Here is a 26,370-nt window from a genome sequence, read left to right as displayed (position 1 = left end):
GATCTGCTCAAATCTTCTTATTTGTAAAATATCTTACATTGTGTTACCTCACTAATTATCGATTTGAAAAGTTTCTTGATTGTTTTTGCTGATACCTAAACCTAAACCTAGATCTAACGATGCTTGGTAAGATTGTGTTATAAAATAGATAAAGCCTATGTGTTTATTAGGAACTGGAGTATTACATAAACACATATTAATAATGTAATGTAATGTGATGTAATTGTCAATGTATATAAATCCCTCCATATGGCAGTATACCGTGGAACATTAGCAATATAATCTATTTTACAATGTTCACCTTTTGGATCAAAAGGCTTCAATGCATGAACATAAAGCCATTTTCAAACAAGACAAAAGACAAAAAAATGCTAATGAAAAAAGGACCCTTATGCACCTGTATATTAACTACTGCAATCAGAAATAGTGTGTGCTTTGTTGACCAAAATCAAAATGAAAATAAATAGCATCGCAATAATTTACTAAATAAAATAGATTTGGTGCAGCAAATACGCAAGCGGCATTCACAATAATCGGATATATCTATGCATCACCAACCGGACTTAATGAAGAGAATATTTAAACACAACTATATAAAGAAACTATAAAAAACTGATTTCCATGTTATGACATTTCTCGTTTTATTTCTAAAAGTCAAAATAATATAAATCCGTTTCTGCTCGCTAACGACGCAATATGTCACATTGACTAGTGTAATTGTTGAAAGTACGAGTTTGCGAAGGGTGCCTTAACGCAGCATTATGCGGAAGGAAGGGTTATCGGCGCCATATTTAATACATCACTAGCTAGCTAGCGTTAGCTGTTTACAAGCCCAAACTTTTAACTAGAGACCGAAACCTAACGCAAGCCTTCAAATCAATCTAAAATGAATGTGATAGATCATGTACGGGACATGGCTGCCGCGGGCCTTCACTCGAACGTCCGGATATTGAGCAGTTTGTTGCTGACGATGAGTAATAACAACCCGTAAGTAATGTCCTATAAGGGTGCGTCTATTTCCTGAAGAGTGCCTCTTCAGAATCGGATCGTGTTTTCATCCTGAGACAGCTGTAGCCCAAAGCGAAGTAGCAAACAACAGCGGACATTAATGAGTGAAGCCGTAAAGTGGCCGCGGCTCCTTTTCATAAATGCAAACAAATACCCGCTAGATACGCTTATCAGGTAGCGTTAACCACCTCAATACGAGTGCAATATATTGTTTTCCAAGAAATAGTCATATTCAAAGCCCCCCCTGTAGTTAATTATGCCTCCAGCTAATAGCCAGTTATATTCGTGAATAGAAGGACTATCGTTATAAATATTGTGTGTCTGATTTTCATGCAGTGGCTTTGTGCTTTAAAGTTATAGTACGGTCACAGTGTTTTCATGTCTTTTTTTTCCAAATGTGATAATGTTCGTCATCAGTTTGGTTTTGGCTTCTATCTATATCTATCTATCTATCTATCTATCTATCTATCTATCTATCTATCTATATATATATATATATATATATATATATAGTTTTTTAAAATCATTTTATTAAATAATGTATGTCGCTGTGCTATTATCATTGCATCTGTGTAGTGTAGCAGAGACATGTTTTTCTATGTCAACTCTGATTATAATTACTTTGTTATTTATAACTTTTTCATCCAAGAGAGCTTTTCTCCCCGGCCCAGAAGTACCAGTTGCTGGTTTACCACGCCGATGCCATCTTCCACGATAAGGAATACCGTAATGCTGCCTGCAAGTACAGCATGGCATTGCAACAGAAGAAAGTCCTCAGCAAAACATCTAAAGTTCGTACTTCTACCGGTGGAGCTGCATCTAACTTACAGGCCCAGGTGGGTTCGACCAAGGCTACACTTTTTCAAATGTACCTACACGATTCTGTGTGTCCACCCAAATTATGCTTGCAGGCTGCGAGATTAAACAATTCTATTTACTTTTATTTTCGGTTTGGATTATAGTATCATACAATATGGTGCACTTTCAAGGGCCTAATATCTATACCACTCCGTTGGCATGAAGGTGAATTTGATCACTATAATGATGTATGTTTTTTTTTTTTTTTAGAGTTTGCCCTCTGAAATTGAGGTAAAGTACAAGATCGCTGAATGCTACACCATTTTGAAACTGGACAAAGATGCCATTGCTGTGCTCGACGGGATCCCATCCAGACAAAGGACCCCCAAGGTGGGCTGCTCATCTCATAGTTCTTGTAGTTTGTGGTTTTCTTCATGCCCTGAGAGATCAGTCACTGCGTGTGAAGGGAGCAGCGTGCACACATGGGATCAACATGAAAGCAGAGCAAAACTGTACTAGTTAGACAATAATACTGAGACAATAATCAGAAATCAGAAAAACAATTGCCACTTTTCTGTCAATAAGCTTTCTCGTTTTTTTTTTTCCTTCGAGAGATGTTGATCTGATTTGACTGTTCTTCCTTGTCTCAGATCAACATGATGCTAGCGAACCTGTACAGGAAAGCGGGTCAGGAGCGTTCTGCAGTGACGAGCTACAAAGAGGTTCTCCGACAATGTCCTGTTGCACTGGATGCCATCATTGGTAGGCAGGATCACAGAGGCACCTTCATCCAAATTTGAGCCCGCTGAGACATGCGTACCTACTCGAGTCTATCTATAGAATTTGTTTAGATAAATCTGCTCTTACATGCATGCACACATGCCCACATCATCTCTGCTTGGATGTAACACATGCTATTGCTGCTTTTTGAATAAACTTGTATTCTTGTCCCCCCCGGCCTATAGGTCTTCTCTCTTTATCAGTCAAAGGAGCTGAAGTGGCGTCCATGACTATGGATGTGACCCAGAATATTCCCAACCTGGACTGGCTCTCTGTTTGGATCAAAGCTTATGCCTTCATACATGCTGGGGACAATCAAAGAGCCATCAACACTATTTGGTAAGCTAAGTGGTAATGTTTTATAGAAAGTGACAAAATGTACTGTCCTCCCCCTGTAGTATTTGATGCATCTTCGTTCGTCCCTCATCTTGTCTCAGCTCCCTTGAGAAGAAGTCTCTGCTGCGAGACAACGTGGACCTCCTGGTGAGCCTGGCAGATGTCTACTTCAGGGCAGGTGACACCAAGAACGCCATCCTCAAATTTGAACAAGCCCAGATGCTGGACCCATACCTCATCAAAGGTGTGTTTCTAGTTTATTGCCTGATTCTCTTCGCAAGCTGCCCATGACTGCTAAACTATGTAAAGTAAAGGCTATTTTATTTCCACAATCATTATCTGTGCTACAGGGTCAGGTCTGCTTGCACCATATCATCCATATCATAACTCCAAACAAGACGTGGAAACATGCACCTTCCTGTCTCGGTAAAATGTGTTCTATTGTTTGCTGTTGCAGGAATGGATGTGTATGGCTACCTGATGGCCCGCGAAGGACACTTGGAGGATGTTGAGGTCCTGGGAGGAAGATTATTTAATATCTCAGACCAGCATGCAGAACCCTGGGTGATCTCTGGGTGAGACTATCTCACGGTTACTCTGTTTGTTTTTCTTTGTCTGCTTCATTGTCCTAGTTTTTTTGGGGGGTTCCTCCTGATTTTGTGTCTGTTGTTTAGTTGTCACAGCTTTTATAGCAAGCGTTACTCCAGAGCCCTCTACCTGGGAGCAAAGGCCATCCAGCTGAACAGCAACAGTGTGCAGGCTCTCCTCCTGAAGGGGGCGGCACTAAGAAACATGGGTCGCGTCCAAGAAGCCATCATCCATTTCAGGGAGGCCATGCGCTTGGCTCCTTGCAGACTCGACTGCTACGAAGGCACGTTTGTATTCTCACATTTGATACATTCACCTTCCTCTCGCATTAACCTTTTGAACCCATTGCTAACTATCCATTCACAGGTCTGATCGACTGTTACCTGGCATCCAATGGGATACGAGAGGCTATGGGAATGGCTAATAACATCTATAAGACTCTGGGGGCCAATGCGCAGACTCTGACCATCCTCGCCACCGTGTGCCTGGAGGACCCGGTGACTCAGGAGAAAGCCAAAACCCTGCTGGACAAAGCTCTGGCCCAGAGGCCTGACTACACCAAGGCTGTGGTCAAGAAGGCGGAGCTGCTCAGTATGTAAAGCTTTTTCAAGTGAACACATCCGCTTAAGTAGTGGCACAGTTCCCAAGAACTTAAATGTATCACGGAGTGAATATTGACATGCAGGTAAAAATGACCATGTCCTGTTTTCTTGTGAAGGTCGGGAACAGAAATATGAAGAAGGCATCGCGCTCCTCAGAAACGCACTGGCCAATCAGAGTGATTGTGTCCTGCACAGAATGCTGGGAGATTTCTTAGTGGCTGTCAACGATTACCAAGAAGCCATGGATCAGTACAGCATAGCGCTGAGGTAACCACAGATTATTGGTTTGATTATTTATCTTGGAGAATAAATTGCCAACTCAAGCACAGCATAAGGATTTCCTCTTTTTTTTTTGTGTGCGTTTACGTCTTGTTTTCCGTGTCCACAGCCTGGATCCCAATGATCAGAAGTCTCTGGAAGGCATGCAGAAGATGGAGAAGGAGGAGAGCCCCACGGATGCCACGGTGGAGCTGGACGGTGACGACATGGAGGGCAGCGGAGAGGACGGGGACCTGGAGGGCAGCGACAGCGAAGCGGCCCAGTGGGCCGATCAGGAACAGTGGTTTGGAATGCAGTGACCTCGGCCCCCGGAGGATGCACAGTCACTACCCCCCCCCCAGCAGCACAACGTGGCCACTGGATCTATCCCCCCCCCAACATTCTGACAACCTTATTAATCACTCCACCGGGAGGCTAATTGAGCCTCGTGTGCTCGTCCATACAGATGCCGATGCAGCCTTACAGCAGCAGTAGACACTTAACCCCACAGTAAATAAAGATCTGCTTTTCCATGCCTCGATTTCTTAATATTTGTACAAAATATTAGCTAACATCACCGACTCTACTTTGGCTTTTTGGTCAACACTTCTTTGCTGGCCATCTCAATTAAGGAGTTATGGTCTCAGATACTACAAAGTACTATTTCATGTTAAATGTACTCATTCCAAAGTGAGTAGCATTGTATTGAGAGAAAAAACGGATTTGGGGTTCAGTTCAGTATACTGGAGGATAGGAAACAAAGGGCGAAGCAAATGTCAGAACCAGTTGGTGTGATGGGAGATTTTACTCTTCACATAACTCAGACTGGCAAGGATTCAAACTCTGTTTTGTGGTTTTCATCAGACTGAAGGTTTTAAATGTGCCACAACTTCACATCTGTGAAAAAGTGTCTGTGTATCATAATCTCTGCGGCTCTTTAATATATAATCTACGTTTGAATTGTCACAAGAATGTACAGGCTTCATTATTTGTGTGTATGTGTGTTGTTGAAAATAACCTGACATTGACTCCAATGTTTCTTAACTACTTCAAGATTAATGTCTATAGTATTTTGTACATATTTTTAAAGTGTATAATAAAATGATAAATGCTCACTTGGCTTGACTGGAGTGCTATTAAAATGGTAATTAATCCTAATGACATCAGGACAAACAGAGCGTAAACTCTTCATGTATGATACGTTTTATTTACCTAAAACCAAAGTTCATGAGTACAATCATCTCAAAATAAAGTACAGCAGTTTGGCAAAATAAAAAAATGCCAGTGGAGTAACTGCCTGCCGTTGTCATGGTAACATGTGCATCACTGCACATCCATCTTCCCAGACATGGCAAAATCTGCTCCAAACACGATGCACATCACAGTACAAAGCAAAAAGGAAGATAGGTGGTTTAGTTTTTAAATATTTCATTAAAGTATTTCCTTAGGAAAGATGAACTGTTTTGAGCTTGAAACATTTGTACTATCTGACGAATGTCTATTCCATTTACCATTAATATACATTGTCTACTACACAAGTCTGGCAAAACAGATAGCGAATTCTGTGAACATGCACCATGAATATTGTACAATTTACTGTACACAGTACTAAGATCTTGGTCTAAAAAGATGGCATGAGAATTGTATCACAAGCTGAGGCTCTTCCTGCAGGAGGATGGGAGGCCTGATGATGGGGGATTGGACCATTTTTAGCAGACTATTTATGGCCATTCTAAAAAAAAAAAGTAATGTATGAACCATATGAGCCTCCATCTTAATATTATCCAACTGACGTACAGCGCCCGATAGATGTGCTGCCTGGAACACACATGCACAACACAAAACAAAAGCAACGTTTCGGCAAGGAATTTAGAGTAGAGGTGGGCTTAGCCGGCCTTTGCTGGAAAGAAAAAGAAGAATCAAATCAGTGGACACAAAGAAAAAGGTTTTAAAAAAAACATCTGAGCAGCAAATCATTTAAATCCAGCAATGCTTATTTTAATAAAAAGGGCAAAAATATTACGGCCATGCTATGGGCAAGCAAGAGATTAGATGATATTGGGAAATGCAATAAAAAAGAAAAACACATGTATAAATAAAACAAAACACTATGTCCTGTAATGCTGTTGGGGCACTTGAATGTCAGCGGGTTTGCCAGTAAAAGTCTCCTAGTTCTAATCAGTGTGTACCTGGCACTTGGTGACATAGAAGGCATCTTCAAACAAACTAAAAAAACTCCTTAAATGTTCCTTTTGTACCATTAAAAAGAATAAAACGAAAAACTGCTGGTCCTATCAGAAATGGCGACTGACGGCGAAGCTGCGTGGTGAGCCGCGTGAAGGATGAGCGCTGGTCGGCACGCAGGTCGTCGAGTACTCACTCGGCGGGCAAACGGGCCGAAGGCATTGGGAGAAACAACAGTTAGCCGTAAAGCAAAACCAAAATAGAAAGTGAACTCTAAGCACACTGGGGCCTGGTGTTATTGGAGCAGGCATGCAGAAAGGCTGAGACCACGTTTAAGTAAACTAGTGTAAATGTATGGAGCATTTTTTTTTTAAACACAACAAAATCTATACAGAGATTCTACTTTGTGGTGTATTTACAGATATAAAGACTCTTCCAATGACCGGTCGTCCATATTGTGCTCAGTTGATAAGACTAACAGCTCCTTGGTGCCTTTTTACGAGTTCAAGTACAGTATGTGCACATTATACAAACAAAGATAACCGTAATTAAGATGCAAAATGGAAAGTTGAAAGAATGAAAGTTGAGGGAATCTCAAAAACTTACAGAATAAAAGAAAATAATGTGTTTTCTTCAAGTAAACAAATTCAACACTTTATCAAAAAATTACTCTAAATCACTCAGAGAAACCAAAAATATGCTCGCTAAAAAAACAAACCACAAACACATGAACGCGCGACGGTGAGGTTGTCGGCTTTACGGCGAAATAAATCAATGCTTACCTCAACACTTACTGATAATCAACGGAATGGATGTTAAGACAAATGGGTAGTAATGATAACAACAGCATTGAGGTAGCTGTGCTCTGCCTAATGCAAACATAATGAATGACCACGCATGGAGCTCACAGGTGACTAGATTCATGCCAGGGCAAATACATCAAGTCCTTGCCCCAAAATTAGTATTGTATTATATACGATCCTTGGAATTACGTCCGTTCACACCCAGTATTCTCGTCCCCAAAGCCCCTCCCAAAAATTACAAAATATTAATTATTATAAAATAGTGTAAATTCTCTGTACATCTTAAACACAGGGCATCCCTAACTGTTCAAAAGAAGAACAAAAGAGTGAGAAAGCGTGATGGTAAAATAAAACACATGGAGACAACATTGGTCAAATCCCCTCCCCTCCCCTCCCCCTGTTTACTGTAAGTTGCTCCGTGTTAAAGTAACTGTGTTAGATGCGTGTGTTAATGTCCACTTCACACTGGTGCGCGGGGAGGGTGGGGCGGTGGAGTCAGTCAGGGCCACAGCATGGCGGACACGTTAGTGTCGGTGCTGTAGATCCACAGCACCAGGGGCAGGGAGAGGGCCACGAAGGGCCAGGAGATGCCCTCGGCGCATGCAGACAGGGAGCGGCCTCGGCCGGCCGGCTTCTCCAGCTGGTTACCAAAGTCCAGGTAGTTCCTGGCGATGAACTTGAGCAGCTCGTCCAGCAGGATGACGGGCAGCGACATCTTCAGCACCATCATCCACTGGGTGAGGTCCAGAGGGGTGATCTGGAAGATGACCTGGGGGGGGGCGACAACATTCAGGTTATAGATTTTGGCCTTGTGACTGTTAGCGTAGCATGAAGACTGGAAACCACTAGTCTGGCTCCTTCTAAGGCAGGAGGATTCAACTAAAATGTAAAGAGGTCCAGTTAGAGAACCTTTCTAGAAGCAAAGGTCCAGAAGATCATAATGTACTAATGTAATGTTTAACTACTTAGTGCGGCAGCTTGAATTTCCCCTTTTCTGCTTCACATTTGGACTCGACAGTCTCAGCAAAATATAAATAAATCTAAAAACACATTTTAACAATTGAAGAGTTTAACAGAATATATATATATATATCCACTCCTGCACTTTTTTCCTCAAGGCCATTCTCCTCCTCACATGGAGCTCATTGCGCCTCATTGCGGCGTTTCAGCGGGTTCTGACCATACGAGACGCTGCTTTAGTGCTACAGTATGAACAGAAACAAGTGCCAATTATGGATTAAATGCTTTACTTTCGCTGTCCACCTTTCTCTTTTTGGAAAGCGCCATTTGTTCCTCATTTGTCTCACCTTCCCTTTCTCTCGCTTTCTTCGTCTCACTCGTCTTTTTACTTAAATTTCGCTATCTTTTTTATTCATATCGTCTTTTATTTAGAATTTGCCGCTACCTCTCTCGTCTGTCTGCAGCATTCAGACAATATCATCATCCTGCCTTGAATGCAACGACCCGATTGGTCGAGTGATATCGCGTGGGATGGTTCAACTCCAATGCAATTGGTCTGTGCTTTAAGCCACTACCGTAAAGACGACAAATAATAAATGAGCTTTAGAGGTTGGATTTTGTTACCTTTGGACAAAGCAACGATGGCCGCTTCCTAAATAACGGACAAAGACGGTCTGATTTGTTCCAGGAAGATTGGAGGATGTTTCCCCACTGTGACCCATCTAATGAGCTTCCATTGCAGGTCACTAATGAAGGCTTAAAGCCACATAACTGAAACTGTGTCCTACAGGAGCGGACTGGATATCAAGAATCCAGCTCATTACGGAGTTCTCTTTTTAAATAAGCGTCATCGTTGAATTAAATGGCTTTGTGAAACTCACAGGCAGCGGCTCCACATACAGGATGAGGAAGTGGAGGGACATGGAGAGGCAGATGGCCCCCAGGAGCCAAATGTTTTCCCAGGGAGGCATCCGCAGGAGAGACTGGTTCTCCGACAGACTGGACAGAAGAGAAGAAGAGAAGAAGTGGTCATTCATTCATACGGTTTGTGCCTTCTTCCTTCCTCTGTGGTCAACGGATGTTAGAAACGTCTTTACCTGTTGAGAGCATTGCACATCTCAATGGTGACGAGCACGGACAGCGCCATGGTCATCGGGTAGGGCGACTCAAACACGTGGCAGTCGAGGCCGTCGAAGTCTGGGTTGTCTGGGGCGCACTGGAGGAAGTGGCTCTGCGGGGAGGAGGGGGCATGGGGAGTGAGGGGGATACGAGCGGAAGGGGAAGCTGACTGAGGAGCACCTGAGACGGGCAGACTCACCAGCTGGTACAGAGAGACCTGAGGTCCATCTTCAGAGACCGTAAACCACCAGGCGGCGGCTCCCACCGTGGCCGCGCCCACATAGCCTGAGAGCACACGACATCGGACACAAATCAACAAACCGCACGAGAGGAAACGGTGTAACAGCCTCCTTCCGTTGTACACTCACAGCCGATGGCCAGGTATCTGAAGAAGAGCCAGCCGGAGATGAGCGGCTCCTTGGCATTACGAGGAGGCTTCTCCATGATGTCCAGGTCCGGGGGGTTGAAGCCCAGGGCGGTGGCGGGGAGGCCATCGGTCACCAGGTTGACCCAGAGCAGCTGGACCGGGATCAGAGCCTCGGGAAAGCCCAGCGCCGCGGTGAGGAAGATGCTGTCGGGAGAAAACTCCAGTTAGCAAGCTCCGATATTGTTAAAATAAATAAAAGTATAGAGCATCGGCTTCCGAGGGCTCACCAGACGACCTCCCCGACGTTGGAGGAGATGAGGTATCTGATGAACTGCTTCATGTTGTTGTAGATCGCTCTTCCTTCCTCGACGGCGGCCACAATGGAGGAAAAGTTGTCGTCGGCGAGGACCATCTCGGAGGCCGACTTGGCCACGGCCGTGCCGGAGCCCATGGCGATGCCGATCTCCGCCTTCTTCAAGGCCGGGGCGTCGTTCACGCCGTCGCCCGTCTGAGGGAGAAATATTTAAGTCTGTTACGGAGCAATTTGTAACACGAGCAGATCAAGCGACTTTTCCAACAAGGGCCAACGGAGACGGGATTACCACAACGCCATCGTTTCCAGAGGCAGAATTCAGACAAACGTCACAAAAATACTTTTAGACCCAAAAGAAAAGTCATACCATAGCGGTGATCTCGTCGAACCCTTGCAGGAACTCAATAATCTTGGACTTGTGGGAGGGTTCGACCCGGGCGAAGCAGCGGCCGTGGGTTACGGCCTCGCGCTGAGCGCCGAGCGACAGCTCGTCGAACTCTCGGCCGGTGAAAGCCATTTTGTCGACGTCGTCATCCTCGCTCAGGATGCCGATGCGGCGGCAGATGGCCACGGCCGTGCCCTTGTTATCCCCTGTGATCATGATGACGCGGATGCCGGCCTGGCGGCACAGCTTGATGGAGGCGGCCACCTCCTGCCTGGGGGGGTCCAGCATGCCGACGCAGCCGACGAAGGTCAGGTCGGTCTGGACGCGGAGGGACAAGAGGCCGCAATGAAAAGGTCTACCAGAAGACACCGGCTCCATTAAAAAGTTTAGGAGTTAAGAGGAAAGCAGCTCACCTCGTACGACACAAATTTGGTGGCGTCCGTCAGAATCATGTCCTCCATCTTTGGCGGGGTGTCCCGCGTGGCCAGAGCCAGGCACCTGAGGGTGTCCCGACCGGTCCCGTACTCACGGATCACAGACAGGATCTTATCCTTGGTTCTTTTGGTGAGGGGAACTTTGCTGTTTCCGATTCGGACGTGCGTGCAGCGGTCGATGACTCCCTCCGGGGCCCCCTGTTGGTGGAGCAGAGGAGTGAAGCGGTGAAAACATGGAAGACGTCGAGCGAAGACAGTCGTAAGCTCCTCCTCCTCTCAGCATACCTTAACAAACATCTTGCCGACGGAAGAGCGAGACTTGTTGGCGGTGCAGTAGACGGACATTGACTTCCTGTCCCTGGAGAACTCCAGCGTGACGTCCTTCTTCATCAGCTGCTTGATCACCTACTCAGGGGGAAAAAAAAGTACAGATAAGTGAGAAAAAGAAAAGGGGGAGCGGTGGAGATCTGCAGCGCGTGCAGGTTGGGGCCGCCGACGTCACTCACACAGTTGCAGGCGTTGGCTCGGTCGACCTTGGACAGGTTGTGGACTTCGGTGTCGAAAACGTTCATCTTCTCCACCAAGCAGGTGAGCGCCGTCTCTGTGGCTTCGCCGACCTTCTCGTACACACCCTTAGCCTAAAGCGCCACGGAACATGTGAGTGATTAGCTGCTCCGCGGAACACCGGTGGTTATTTTTAGGTTTGTGATTAGAGCTAATTTTAGTCTCTACATCTGTTAATCATACAAATGATACCACAGAAAGGTCAGATGGGTAAAAGATTAACACCTGTACATATTCATAGTGTTATTAAGTTATTCTGTCTACGTCTAAATTTGTTTGGTACGGAGGTCATTTATGCAAGCGCCATCGCCCAGGGTTTAAGGTTTTTCTTTTATGACCACACATTCGTTGAGAAGGAGCATGCGGGTTGGGGGCTCTTGACTTCCTTTTATAAATGCCAAATTCTAAATGTATTGGTCGGCTCTGTTGAGCTAAGCTAAGAATTACGTGCAGACATCCATTGAATATTTACTGCTTACAAAATACAAACTTCATTCTAGAGATGATTACACTCCACACATATCTGACGCAGGAAGGGTTCAGACCTCGTTGAAGTCCAGAGAGGAGTCGTTACAAAGGGCACAGATAGTAGCCAGTTCAACCAGGCCATCATACTGGGAGGACTTCACTGGTTTACCATCCTGGTACCTGAGGGTAAATAAAAAGCATTAACCTGGGAATTACAGTTCAAATGACAACTCCCTATAACCTACAACTAAATTCAAACAATATCAAACCATTATTTCAGCTTTCTCCTACAGGTTTGTGTTATGGGGTCACTGTAAAGTACTCACACTTCTCCCTCAGGTGCGTAGGTAGAACCCGTGATGGTGAACTCTGACAGAGCACAGCTGTCCCCTTCGGCTTTGTTGACGATGAACATCTGGAGAACAAGAGAGCAGGCGGGACAAAAGCAAATATGAGTTCTTCTGCCCCCACAGACTGCGGTTAATAGAACTGGTGTTTGAGTTGGCTGGCAGCTTCTCTACTGATGCAGCAGGTGGCAGCAGAAACCACAGACGTCCGAGGCAGATCGGAGTGTGAAAGACTGCGTCTCTGTCGAGGACTGGTGTCCCGCAGCCCCGAGAAAACAGGGTCTAGTTTCCTTCCAGGGAGCGACATGTAAAGCACGACATGTAAAGCGGCATGCCGTGCTCAGAAGGAAGAAGCCGCAGTGGCCGGCGTCCTTTTGCAGGACGCCTCCACGCACATGCCCAGCTAGTCTGAGATAGATTCTACCTTAACATAACCGCTGACATCAGTCAGGCTCTCCTCAAAGCAGCCGCAAAACGAACGGGTAACGAGTCAAGTGTTCCACGGTAGTCTGGTATGTTTAATGGATCAACCAACAGTCTACTGCGCCTCGGAACGTTGTGGTAAACAAGCCATCGTGCTTTTCTGGCTAATCCGACCTGCAATCCTCTGCACAGCAGATATATGAGCAAGATGGTCAAAGTAGTGCTTTGTGACACTGAGATTGTTCAATAGTTTGTAGTGCATTAACTTTGGGCAATTTACACAGGAACGATGGATATTTAACACTAAATTAAAGTCATTTAGAGGTTTTTAACGGTCCTCCTTAATCTCATTCTGCCAAAAGGGAGCAAATGTTTTCTCTCGCTAGTGCTTTAATATATTCCTCTTTGTGAATCGTTCACACACACATTTCTGCCACATCATTTGCATGATCGGATGAGTCATATTGTCATGGCTGATGTATTTGACTTTTGGTTTATTCATTTTCTTAAACCACTCTGGGCTTGAAAATTGCCATTTTCAAATAAAATTACTTTTCCAGGTTTCCCATTCCATGAGCCCAGTACATCACTGACAACTACAGTACATCTCATATTCACAAGTCTACCTAATCATGGCTGGAACAACATGGAGCCCAAACAACACAGAGGCCTAAACAACGCTTTGCTAAAACTGTAAATGAATGTCTAGTCTAATTCAGGCTGTGCCAAAGTCCAGAGCAATAACTGGACAGGCACCAAAGGAGGATTCGATGAATAAATAATAACGTGTCTCAATGTGGGCCAAGTAGTGCTGGGGTATCACTCATACAGAGAGAGCGAGAGAGAGATGAACTAGAGGCCTGTACAGCTTGGTGACGCAAGGTCAGTTACGCAACCGCAGCACTGCAAGTCATCCAACGGCTCGCTGTAGATTAGAGGAGCGGCAGCCGGTATGTTGCCTTCCTGCATCATAGCCTGTTCAAAAGGAACACTTCACTCTCTGTTTGGACGGAGCTTCACCTTAGCTGACGAAAGCGTGGTAGAGGGAGTCACAGCTGCTCTAACTGCTGACGCCTTAATCACACATCAGGCAACCATCAACGAAGACAAAGCACTGAACTAAACACACTACGTTTTGTGTGTGTGTGCGTGCGCGCGCCTCACCCTGCAGACGGACATCTGGTTGGTGGTCAGGGTTCCCGTCTTGTCCGAGCAGATGACCGAGGTGCAGCCCAGGGTCTCCACGGATGGCAGGCTGCGGACGATGGCGTTCTTCTTGGCCATGCGGCGGGTGCCCAGGGCCAGGCAGGTGGTGATGACGGCGGGGAGGCCCTCGGGGATGGCGGCCACGGCCAGCGCCACGGCAATCTTGAAGTAGTAGACGGCCCCGCGGATCCAGGAACCTCCGTGGACGGGGTCGTTGAAGTGGCCGATGTTGATGATCCACACGGCGATGCAGATGAGGGAGATGACCTTAGAGAGCTGCTCGCCAAACTCGTCCAGCTTCTGCTGCAGGGGGGTCTTCTCCTGCTCGGTGGCCGCCATCTCGTCGCGGATCTTTCCGATTTCCGTGTTAATGCCGGAGGCCACGACCACTCCCACGGCCTTCCCAGCAGCGATGTTAGTGCCCTGAGGCGACAACAAGTAACACAAACACACTCACACAGTCGGCTCAAGTGCTTCGGATAACATCTCGGACAGTGGAACGCAACAGCACGAGAATGTTTGTTTTTCTTTAACAGGAAGTTAACAGAAGCTAAAACAAAAAACACATTGTTGAAGCACAACAGGATGTGTGATGGCCGGTGAAGAGTTGAGCTTACGGAGAAGAGCATGTTCTTCTTGTCCTGATTGACAGCGCGGGGGTCCGGCACAGGGTCGGTATGTTTGATGACGGAGACGGATTCCCCTGCAGAAAAAAAAACAGAGCATTAGTCTCTGCAGACGACAGTAGAAACAAAGCACAGGCAATAATAAGACACGCTATTGAATGTTTCAAACATGAAATGTTACGGATAGAACAGTTCTATACAATAAAATCAATATACGCAACAGAATTCAATATAACAATACCCATGTTTTCAGGAGAGACAGAATGTAAAGCATAAAAGTGGCTTATGGAAAACAATTGGACGGCTGTGATATCAGCAAATACGTCTTACCGGTCAGGATGGACTGGTCCACCCTCAGGGTTGTTGACTTGATGGAACAGATACGGATGTCAGCAGGCACCTTGTCTCCAACTGCAGACAAACAAATCGGCAATCAGAGAAAATGCACTTGTGGAAATGAGAAAGCAAAGAAATAAAAAAATATATAGCCTGGAAGTGAAGGCTCATGTTAAATTGTAATGGCATCATGTGTGACGGCTCAATGGTCTTTTACACCACATAAATATCATGCAACTAAACACCTCCTGGTCCAATGCTCTGTGTGTGCGCACGCTGTATGAAGATTTAATAGAAGGTTGTTGTCTATTTTCTGCAGCCAGTAACTCAGCATTAGCGTACACTAAACGGATGCTCATTACGGGGAGGCTCCTGTACCACAAAGCATCCATTGCTGGAGGGAAAAAGAAGAAGAGCCAAAGACAGACGAGGAGATGAAGGACCTGAGAGCCGTAAAAGGCTTGTCTCGGAGGAAATGGCCAATTTGGGTACATTGGAATTGCGCTGACCCAGTTCAGCTTCCTAATGGTACATGAAGACAATATAAACTGGGGAAATGGCTCAGGCTGTGGCACAGTTCTGTGGGCGTAGTCTGCATATAGGCCTACTTAGTTAAAATGCAAATTATGTCAGATTGTTACAAAAGACCCCGATTTTATATAGTTAGAAACCAGGAAACCACAGCAGCCTGCCAAATATCCAGGGCCACGTTCAGAACCGGCCTTAATGAGTGAGTGTCCACATGTGACCAATCACCCAAACCAAATTGGGCCGTCGATAGAGAGATGGAGGATGTTGGTTGAGCGTGTTGTGGTAGCTCTCGCACGGTACTCTTAAATGTGCAATAGAAACTAGACAAAATGCATTCAAATACAATGATGTTGGCAGCAAGAGAACGGCAAAATAAAAATAAAAAGAGTGAAAACCCAAAACATTTCACGGTAAAGAAATGCAAAATCCAGATTACCATGTGAGGGAGAACCAACGTATCGTAATCTAAAACCTCTTATGACCTTTAGGCGAGCGATAGGAAAAATACTAAAAGGGAACACAATGAATACGGTACATGGAAAAAACATTTCTACGACGATCAGCGGAGCCGGGAACCGATCCGTCAGCGTGCATCGCCGGTCAATCTCACCCTAGAACAATGGAGAAGGTCACGCAAGCCGGCTTCATAGATGTTGGGCCGCTGGCTGGAGGAGAGTTCAACATCCAAACTAAGAGTGCAGTTAACTTTCCGACGGTACAGAGCCACAACTTTGATGCGTGTCGAATCGAGCAGCCCATTTCATAGCTGAACTCGTTGTTTTTGAAAATATACAGACTCCTTTGAAGAGAACGCTGAGCCTCACTGCCGACCAGCCAGCCAGACACGCCGGACCGAACGCCGCCGAGAGGGAGGAGAGCCGGGATGGAGGCCAAGATGACCCGGCTCGGTCAGAGAACCACCTCCAGTGAAACAACCCAGACCCCAGAAGAACGTTTACAACAATGAGGCTCAAATTGAAGTGCAGCATTTCCTTGATGTGGATTTTTAAAACATTAAGAAAAAAAACTGCATCCCTGCATTTTTGTTTCATCATGTTTTTAGAAGGTAGCAAAAGGGCTACAAATCAGTTTGGTAATGGAACCCTGTGTAGCGTAGTGACAATGCGTTGTCCTTGGATCGTTGACAGAAACCGCTGGCAGGTTCTCCTGCGAACAATCTGGAATTGTCTGGGAGACCGTGTTAAACCGCAGACCTGCTCTGTAGAAGGTTGTATATATCATTTTGTGTCAACATCCTACTTGGCCGCAGTCCAGCGATTTCCTCAAGCATGGCCGCCTTTTCAACTTTGTGTTTGCCGCCGTGTTATGGAGGACGCAACTTTGTGGCCCCCGGTGTGACTCCTCGGGTGCTTTTAGGACCCTTCAAACAGTGACTGGACCAAAGTGCTCAGCTTTGAAGGGCACCTGCCTGCGCCGTGTGTTGTGTGTCGGGGGGGGGGGGGCCCGGAGGCACACATGTGCTGATGGCAGCTGAACAAAAGGCTGACCTCCCGTCTTGTGGAGTGGGCCATTTCAGAACCGTCAGCAGGTGAAGGGCCCGGCGGCTTTATGAACACGGCTCTTATCGATTAGCTCGCATGGCACATTTACATGTGCAGAATCATGCAAATGAGTCACCCGCCTGGAGAGGTTATCGAAAAAAACAGTATCAAAGTTTCACCCAGTCGCCCAATGAGTTCTATTTTCTAACCCTTCGTCGTCGGGTGCACCGGAGAGACGGTTACCATGACACAGCAAAATCAGAGGGAGGAATTTTCATTAAAAAAAAAAAAAAGACACCTTTTTTGTCCTCTGTTTGCAGCTGGCAAACATCACATGGGAGTTGTTTCTATTTTATCAGCAAACAAAAGCAGAACAAGTGATGTTTAGTCTGCAGCCTCGTAAGTGAGACAAACCAGTATTGTTTTCCCTGTCAGATTGAAAAACGCATCGGGTGACTTTGGAGTTGACCCACACCTACGATCTCCGTTACATAAGCATCATCTCTGCACCTTCTCACAGAGAGCGGTTTGCCAGTTAATTTGAATCCTAAGCAGCAGCAGCATCGGTCCTACATAGGATGCAACAGCTTACGTTGTCATAGTTACAAAACATTTTTTTAGTGCTCCCTCCCTGTCAAAAACAAATCATGTCACTAGTAAAGCCTGTAAGAAATCCATGTTCAGTAACCGGGACAAAATGAATTTAGATCTATGTGAAGATCGACTGCTACGCAAAGAGAGCAGTAGATGTAGAAGCAGCCTGAATGCAGCTGAAACATCAGACGAAACAGATCGTCCTCACAGCCACGCACGACACTTAAATGTTAATGTGTGCAGATAATTTTCTCTGTCAGCAAGTCAAAAGCACACATTCTCTTCATGTCTTAAGGTCAACACGGTCGGTCGTCACACCTCATTAAAGCCTCCGCGGGGTTAAAGTCTGAGCGCTCACTATGCCATCTTCAACCACACAGCAACGCTTGGGTTCAGCAGTCAGTACGAGTTATGGTCACTGAAAACGTTTAAAAAGACTGCAAAGCCTTAATGAAGGAGACGTACTGGTGCAAAAGGGAGATGCCTCAGATAAACAAATGTAGTTTATGCAGAACGTTATTTGAATCCTTCTCTCCAAATAAGTTCTACGCTTGACGATTTCCCCGGTTAGGCTCAATAAAAACCTCTGTGCTCTTCTGCAGGACTTCACTACGAATTAAGTTTTTTTTTCTCCCCCGTTTGTAAAGCCAGCCTTCCTGGTCGGCGAGATGAGACCGTTTCCTTCAGTCGCGCTGACAAGTCTGGAACATTTGCCAAAAATGTCACTCAGTGACAATGGATGCTTGCCAGACCACATTAAATGTCACATCACTATCCGTGGTGTCTGGAATCTTTGTGGAGGGCGCGGGTGCCGATGGGCAGGGTCGCTGTGGATCGAGCACAGGGGGGGCGGTCAGGGGGTGTGACAGTTATCTGCAGAATGCTTCCCTATAAGGTCGTCTCACTCAAGCACAATAGAAGCAGATGAAAGATTCTCTCTCCTCCCCCGTCCCCCCCACCGACCCCCTATGCTGCCCACGCGAGACCCCGTCCCTACCAGACTCCACAACTTCACACGCAGCAGAGAACAAGCCTGCAGAGTTCTGCTACTCTGAAAAAATGCAAACATTCTAAATTGCGAGCCCCTCGACACCAGACTGAACAGGCAGCATATGGAGGATGAAGAGGACTTTAATCCACGTGAAAGACCGAGGGAAACCCACACGTTGCCATCAGCCAACGTCTGTGAGGAGGGGCACGGTGGCTCAAATCAAAATTATAATAAATAGCGGTTGCTTGCCGATTTTCATTTTGATTTCAGAATGAAATCTATTCAGACCAAATCCCTTCCATCTGCGAGTGAGAGCCTTTCTGGATCCAGTCGGGGTTCAGTATCCGGTTGAGCCGGATTTGACGGGAACAAGTCGTTCATCAACCGACGGGAACAGTCACATAGGACAGGGAAGACCCGCACGGGAGGCTACAAAGATGAAACCGAGCATTAAAATAATATGGCTTATAAGAAACACAAACACAAACTATGCTATTTCCTGACGGAGAGGCAGAGATGTGCTGCAGCCAGCGTCAGGGTTTCCTCAGAGGGCTCGCTGTCCTCTGACCACAAGACCTCCAGACACCGCCTGCGTCATCGCACTACTCCTCTGCATGGGGTCACTTCGGAGCTCCAGCAAAATATTATTCAGAAGGGGGAAAAAGGCAGCCTGACAGGAACCTTTGTCAAGGATATCTGGCGGATTTGGAAAGCAAGTTAAGCCGACGAGCTTCTTGTGACTGCTGGATAAAACATCCGGTTGTGCTGCCTGCTGGGCTGCTGGTGTTTAAAGAAAGCCTCACGCTGCTGACAACAAAACCTCCAGCCTTCATTGAACCTCATTCAGCCTTCATAGAGTGTTGAAACAAGATGTCTTGTATGCAAAAGGGAACCATATGACTCCCAAATGTGTCTTTAAACCGTAGCCAAATAATTAAGCTTTCAGCACTAAATGGCATGATTAGCGCCGTCAACCTAAACCACACTACGCAGGGAGCCGCATGACACGAGAAACATTATACATACATAATCCCCAGAACACCCCTCCTCCATTTGTCCTTGTCAAGGTTACCCAGGAGTCCTGCTGAACGCGGTCCCACGTCACCCGCTGTAGCAATGCTCCCCAGAGCAGCGCTGCGGGTGGGACCAGACACCTGTCATCTCGCCGACTCTCACTGCCTCTATAAATACAGCATTCCAAAATCTAAAAGGCCGATGAAGGCTAAAAATAAAACCTCCCACTATGCACATAAAGCTTCGGGTCAAACAGAGTATCAAGATAAGACCAGTGTTTTAAGGACATCAGCATTCCTCCACACATCCGTCCGATCATCCCTCTGCAGCACTGTGCGTCTTGTTCACATGCTGCAGGGAGGGGCGAGCCGTGAGGATGCGTAGGACAGCGCTACTATGTGTGCGCAATATCGCGATGCACGCACTCAATAGCATAGGTGAGCCCTTTGAGACAATGTGTTAATAAGAGCATCTCAAAATACATCACTCTTGCAGGGTGAGTCACCTCTGCAGTGGCACATGAGGATGGAGGGAGGGAGGGAGGGAGGGAGGGGAGAGGAGGGTCAACTCAGGCTTGTGCTAAATGTGATGCATGACCATACGTGGACTGATTCAATCTGTCCGCGGCAGGCTTCATCCGAGGCAGACGTCATCATCACCATCTTAAAACCACCAGATCCTTCTTTTTTCTTTTTTTAAACAAATTGTGGAAAAAGTACCTTTCACGGGGAAAATTAAAAAATGTGTACTTTGATGGAAGGCGCAGAGGCTTCAAATTACCAATTTTCTGTGACTTTCAAGGTTAATGTGTAACAGCTTCCAGGGTGGATGACTGATGTTTCTGTCTAAACAACACGTACCAGCGGATAAGATAACAAAAACGAAAGCCTTGTGCGTTCAAAACTGAGCAGCTCAACCCACCAGCAACCTCCACGATGTCACCAGGCACAATGTCTCGGGCTTTGATCCTCTGCACGGTTTTCCTGTCCTGCCGGTAGACCTTCCCCATCTCGGGCTCGTACTCCTTCAGCGCCTCGATGGCGTCCTCGGCATTGCGTTCCTGTCGAGGTGAGAGCGATTAGACATGCATGCTGCTGGCTCTGCTGGACTTGCAGAGCGTTTCCCTTTGAGGAGGCTCTGGCTTTCATCTGTTGGATGTCTATTTTGAAAATGGGAACATTTCTGCCTTTGTTTGTCCACGTTGTTCATTAGCAGCCTTTCAGTGCAGCGCTGAGCTGATCTTAAGTTTAGTGTACGAGGTTCATCCGTTAAATCTCATCCAATCCAAAAAGTCTGTCCATTCAGACTGCAAAGTCAGCATTTTGTAGTGTTGGGTAAATTTCATTGAACTGAACTTAATGAATTCGATTTGGACAATGAAACTAGAATATTCAATTACTATGGAGTGGTATAAATATAGCGACTCACCTGCCACACACCGACGATGGCGTTGGCTATAAGGATGAGTAAAATGACAAAAGGCTCCACAAAGGCGGTGATAGTTTCCTCGCCCTCCTCGAACCAGGCCAGCACCTGGAAACAGATTGAGAAGCGTGTCGTTATTCATTAATATAACACAAGAAATATGGAAGAATCACATCTCTGATAGATGAGACATCAAAGAAAATGTTGGAATTAAATTAACTGGACAGGTTGGTTTTTTGTCTCTAAAGAATGATGCTGGCGGCGGTGATTCATCCCCATCTGAGGCTTTAGCTATTTGTCAGTAGCCAGAAGCTTGACATCAAAGAGAGATTGTTCATAGCTGGGGACCAACCCACACGCTGCTTATATAAAACTTAATGTACTGAGAAAAAATAAAGAATAAATCATAGAACTGCACCCAAACACCTCATAACAAGCAATATATATATATATATATATATATATAAACACTCCCAACTATTTTCTTATTTTTAACTGCTAATTCTGCTCAGACCTTTGTATTTTAATTCAAACTTCTTCATAGGCTTTTGATTTTAGTTGAATGCCAACATGTCAGCCATCAAGACGACTATCAACTCTGATTACCAGACAGCCGTCCCACATCTAAGCACCTTTTATTGCCAGAAAATAACCAACATTATGACCAGGAGTCTCATTCAGCTGGATGTCCCTGTGTGTCATATGGAATTAGTCTATGTAACATTATGTAATAAAGCAACCAAAGTAAGACATTCATTGGCACATCTCAAATGAGTGTTCCTAACTCTCAGTTTAATACAGAAGCACCGCGCTCCGTCGAGCGCTACTGTACATCGTCATGACCCTGCCAGATTTACACTCACACTAAGCAAATGTGTATAATACATTTTATAAGTATGTTACAGATCATTTTCAAATAATCAATTAGGTCATCAACCAAAGAAATCCTGAGTCAAAAGACACTGATTTTGTTGACTGATTTAATCAGAAGTCGGTAAAATTAAGTTTCACCTCAAAGAATCACACAAAAGCTCCACATCGAATCCATTGTGTTTAACAGCGATGTTCTCGTGAGTTTCTCAGAAATAATTAATTCAGAAGAAACAACAGACAGGACATTTCTGTGGTAGCAGCCCGTCAATCACAAGGTAGCTACAAAGAAGCAAACTATTGCACCGTAAACAGGCATCATTTGCTAATTGAACCTCATGCTGGATCGACGGAAACCTGAAACCAGCTTTTGAGATCCTAAACTCCTGTTTACAATCGAGGTAATAAATAAACTGAAGATTGGGGCAATTTATTTCATACTTTTTGACTCGTCGAGATTACGGTTGACGAATAACTTCTAATTAGCTTTCAGACTGCATATTTATACATCAAAGTCGGGGAGGGATTGAATCGATGTTGAGGGAGCAGCTGAGGGGTACGGCCCATATTAGGTCTCGAGTGGTGCTCTGTTCCCCTGTCAGACAGCAGCCGCGGACACCTCCGTATCACCCGGCTGGACTCTACAACGCACACGCATTTCAGCCAACTGCTAATCTACTGCGCTGGCGGGTCAAAGGAGGGGAACAACGTCATTGTGCAATCCACAATGCTAGGCTACTTCCAGTTTCCAATCCTTTTTTTAAAACGTGACTTATTTTATCCAAAAACCTCGTGCTTTCCAACTCAAATTTGGTTAAAGACACGTTGCATTAAATAACCGGTTGACATTAAACCTTTTTCTTCCACATAACGACATTTAAAAGGTGCTTCTTACCATCGGCGAGGGAACGCACGCTGGATTCAGCGTCGGAAAAAGCACTGTGACACATTGCTGATGATGCAGTTTCATAACGGCCACCATCAAACATTTATCTGACCAGCACTTGGGGTGAAACCGGGGTGTGTGTGTGTGTGTGTGTGTGAGGGGGGGGGGGGGCTGGGTCATTACACAGCAGTCATGCTTGACGACTCAGATGTCTCACTTGGCACACGGTGATAGCAACTCAATGCCGGGGCCGCTGTTGTCACCATTCCTCGGAAAGTCACCGGCCTTCTCAGCTGTTTCGGCTTTCTAATACGCGAGCCGGGTTAAACAAACTGAAGACGTTCACACTTCAGCACTATGTATGCTCTGCCTAAATCAGCCCCCCCCCTACCGCCAACCAACACCCAGGGCTTAACAGTAATACCGTCTACAAGTTCCCATAAACACACCAGAAGTGAGAAGGGAAGGATTTTTTTAGGAAGCGTTGACTTTGTCAATCATGCTGTGCAGGAAAATGTAGTGAAATACTTACGAAAGATATACAGGCGGCCAGCAGAAGGATGCGAACAAGCAAATCTTCAAATTGTTCAAGGACGAGCTCCCACAGAGATTTTCCTGCAGGAGAGAGAGAAATTAAAAATCCATCACAGAAACGAGGCGTCACAAAAAGACGGCCGAGGATATCGGAGAGCGCCGTGCTTACCGTCCTCCGCTGGCAACTCTGCGTGCAGAGAAGTGAGAGTCAAACCAAGGGGCAGGAACAAGGAACAAAGGAAAGAAGTTGTGTATTAATACTTTTTATAATCACATAAATACTGGAGACAAGAAGTCCCTGTTTCGTGATGGGGAATTCTACGAGTGCTAAATAGAAAATGTTTAGTTTCACGTAATATTTTGATGAACTAATCATACATAATCCAGAAGTTGGCAGGTTCTGTATCGATTAGATATAATGTAGTTTGTGTGTGGATCCTTTTGACCGTTAAACTTGATGTTTAATTGATATTAACACGCATATATATATATATATATATATATATATTATATATATATATATATATATATAGCGCAGGTTTACATTTCCATCAGTGGCATCGTCCACTCTTATCTTTATTGCACAAAAGAAAAAGAAAAAAATCTAACTCCAATGAATGTAAAGGTCAAAGTGATTTAATAAGAGGGTAATATATCCTCCATGACCTTCCAGGTGAGATGAATATAAAAACCGCTGTGAATAACTTGATGGATAACGTTACTACAGTGATCGCGTGGCCGTTGTTCAGAAGGCCGGATCTCCGGGCTGAAAGTGCGTTGCAGTCATTAGAAAGAAAAGGTCACCGTGTTCAACAATGTGTCCCATATTTAATACCTATTGTCCACAATGTCACAGTGTGGTTGTGCTAAACAATGTTATCACAGGCAACAGTCCTACTACAATGCAAGCGACCTACAGTACTGGTACGAAACCCACACGGAAAGAAACGTTTTAACAACGTTGCGGTGTCCTGTGAGCAAATGATTAATGTGTGAATTCATGGGAGACGGGAAACCCTCGAGGTCACAGGTGATGACGTCAGCCGAATCACCTTAGGAGGCCGGGCAGCACCGGTGATGGTGGCGACTTTTACCCCATAACCCACACACACACGCACGCACACACACACACACTGCCATGATACAATGACGGGACATTTTTTTTCCTCACTAAAGTGTAACCGGTCTAAAGTGTAAATGTTCGTACCGTTCAGGCCCCATTTCTCCCTCTGCCGCTTCACCTCCTCCAGGGAAAGTCCGGTGCTCTCATTGACGCAGAAATAACTGTAAACTTCCTCCACGCTCTTCGTGTGAGAGTTCTCCATGGCGGACAGACGGCTCCTTCCCACACAATGTGACACACACACACGTGCGCGCGCGCGCAGACACACGAATCACACGCGCTGCCTTTTCGTTTCCTCCCGGCTCTTCAAACGAGGGGAGCAGCGCGGAGCCTCTCGGGATGACGGCTGTCGTTAGTTGTTCGCCCGGCGCCTCTTTCTCTCGTTCGCTCTCTGCGCAGTTGAGAAATTCTTCACGCAAATTTACAGGAGGAAGAAGAAGGCAAAAAAAAACACAAAAAGCTTGTTGTGAGACAAACTCCTCTTTCTTGTCCGGCGTGTGAAGATTTCTCTAGGCGTCGTCTAATCTCCGGAAAACCTCCCCCCCCCCCTTGGTGTGCGCGTGTCAGCGGCGGTGCGTTGCGGACAGCGTTCAGCGCGGTTCCTCCGATGTCCCCGGGTCTCACGCAGCTCTCTGTAGGCTCCGCACGGTGCTGACGGTCCGCCTTTATCAGAGCGCCGCCCCGCTGCCCCCTCTTCCCTGCGCTGCATGTGGACCGATGTGATTGGACGAGCGGAGTCAGCTGGTCAGTGACACCGCGCGGTAGTAGAGCGGCGCCTGGAAAACTGATCCGCGAGTCCCGCGGTGTCCCATTCAAACCCTGCGGATTACGCTGCGACGTGAACCCGGAAGCGACCGGGACCATTTGCGTGGATGGAATAAGTTATTTATATTATTTGGAGACACGCAGTGCATAGTGTGGTAGTAGACTAGTCTATTAGTCCATATTCAATAGTTAATAATTAAATAATGAAACAAAAACCCTTTTGTCATGTTGGTTTTTGAAAAGCACATTTTACTTGGGTTGTAACGGTATCGTAATATTTGAGCTAATCTAGATAATGTAGTTTTATGTTATAGACATATTATATGCTTTAATTTAATTTTTTTAATAATGTGCTCTGTCCATTAACATGTACTGAAAGTTTTCCCCACAGCGGAATTAGGCTGCCCTTGCTTGTACCTAAACTAGCACACAATTCATATTATTTTTGTTTCAATATGATAGGTAATAGAACTGTACCCACACAAATAAGTACAACACCCAAGATTCACAGACTACGTTACAAATTCCCCCAGACTACGGGCCCCCCATTACAGAGGCCCCGTGTCTTATTGAATTACTACCTAATTTACACTTGACTAGGTCTCTGTGTTTGCCTTCAGCAGGAATGAGTTCATGCTCAGAATAGAGAACAGAAAGATTGGCAACACATTAATGTCTCCATCCCATCAGGACGAGGATTTACAGTAGTCAAGGACAAAAACTATGGGACATTTTTTAAACACACCTGCGCCTTCTTCAATTAGGCACAATCAATATTCATGATCAGCCACATCCGCATAACAACAAAAGGAAGCTAATTTGTCTAATAGGACCGGTAGCACTTGGTCCACTGAAGTTGTGAGATGTTTTACTGCCATCACTCATCTGTCAACATGCCTTAATGGGGTCCCGAGAAGTACGAGGAGCTGCAAAAAATAACATGGCACTGCGCAGTTTGAAATCCAGCTGCCTTTTACGATGCACACCTGATCCGCTGTGCACAAGAGCTGCTGACACGCTGTCAACAGCAGATTAAGTTTCTGTGGGAGGGCGGGAGGAACCGTGAAACATTGAAACAGACAGAGGGTAGTGGCAGCAACAAAAGTCAAATTGAAATTAAGCTTATCCCACATGTAGTAAATTGATTTATGAGTTAATACTTAATAAAGCTTATTATTTTGACAACCAAATTACTTCTTGTAGACTCTTTGGTTTGTTATATATGACTTG

The 26,370-nt window shown here is 45.6% G+C and overlaps 2 protein-coding genes across 5 annotated transcripts; one reads left to right on the top strand and one right to left on the bottom strand.

Annotated features, from left to right (window-relative positions):
- Positions 1-732: 732 nt before the first annotated feature.
- anapc7 (anaphase promoting complex subunit 7) lies at positions 733-5,485 on the top strand. 2 transcript variants are annotated; one of them, XM_040196763.2, is made up of 11 exons: positions 733-987; positions 1,658-1,844; positions 2,077-2,196; positions 2,457-2,568; positions 2,772-2,925; positions 3,024-3,166; positions 3,380-3,497; positions 3,597-3,793; positions 3,877-4,101; positions 4,229-4,379; positions 4,501-5,485. In XM_040196763.2, the coding sequence occupies exons 1-11, from the start codon at positions 887-889 to the stop codon at positions 4,688-4,690; spliced, it is 1,698 nt and encodes a 565-aa protein (XP_040052697.1). In that variant the 5' UTR covers positions 733-886; the 3' UTR covers positions 4,691-5,485. The 2 variants fall into 2 exon arrangements, with proteins under 2 accessions (XP_040052697.1, XP_077943398.1); XM_078087272.1 differs by having other exon boundaries at positions 753-987; positions 1,680-1,844.
- A 72-nt stretch (positions 5,486-5,557) lies between these two features.
- On the bottom strand, positions 5,558-25,094 carry atp2a2a (ATPase sarcoplasmic/endoplasmic reticulum Ca2+ transporting 2a). Of its 3 annotated transcripts, none has more exons than XR_005714052.2 (21): positions 24,460-25,094; positions 23,422-23,439; positions 23,251-23,333; positions 20,966-21,070; positions 20,459-20,597; positions 14,900-14,980; positions 14,561-14,646; positions 13,902-14,366; positions 12,294-12,382; positions 12,045-12,147; positions 11,442-11,573; positions 11,221-11,340; positions 10,915-11,133; positions 10,484-10,819; positions 10,091-10,311; positions 9,805-10,007; positions 9,636-9,721; positions 9,415-9,548; positions 9,199-9,316; positions 6,751-8,126; positions 5,558-6,270 (listed from the first exon to the last, which is right to left on the bottom strand). XR_005714052.2 is itself a non-coding variant. In XM_040196761.2 (21 exons), exons 1-21 carry the CDS (start codon positions 24,575-24,577, stop codon positions 6,257-6,259), a joined length of 2,991 nt encoding a protein of 996 aa, XP_040052695.1. In that variant the 5' UTR covers positions 24,578-25,094; the 3' UTR covers positions 5,558-6,256. The 3 variants fall into 3 exon arrangements, 2 of the variants coding, with proteins under 2 accessions (XP_040052695.1, XP_040052694.1); XM_040196761.2 differs by having other exon boundaries at positions 8,006-8,126; XM_040196760.2 differs by having other exon boundaries at positions 5,558-8,126.
- Positions 25,095-26,370: the final 1,276 nt, after the last annotated feature.

Source organism: Gasterosteus aculeatus, chromosome 13 (assembly GCF_964276395.1).
Source record: "Gasterosteus aculeatus chromosome 13, fGasAcu3.hap1.1, whole genome shotgun sequence".
Classification (NCBI taxonomy): Eukaryota; Metazoa; Chordata; class Actinopteri; order Perciformes; family Gasterosteidae; genus Gasterosteus; species Gasterosteus aculeatus.
Note: the sequence above shows the minus strand (reverse complement) of the source record. Positions and strands in the feature narration are given on the sequence as shown.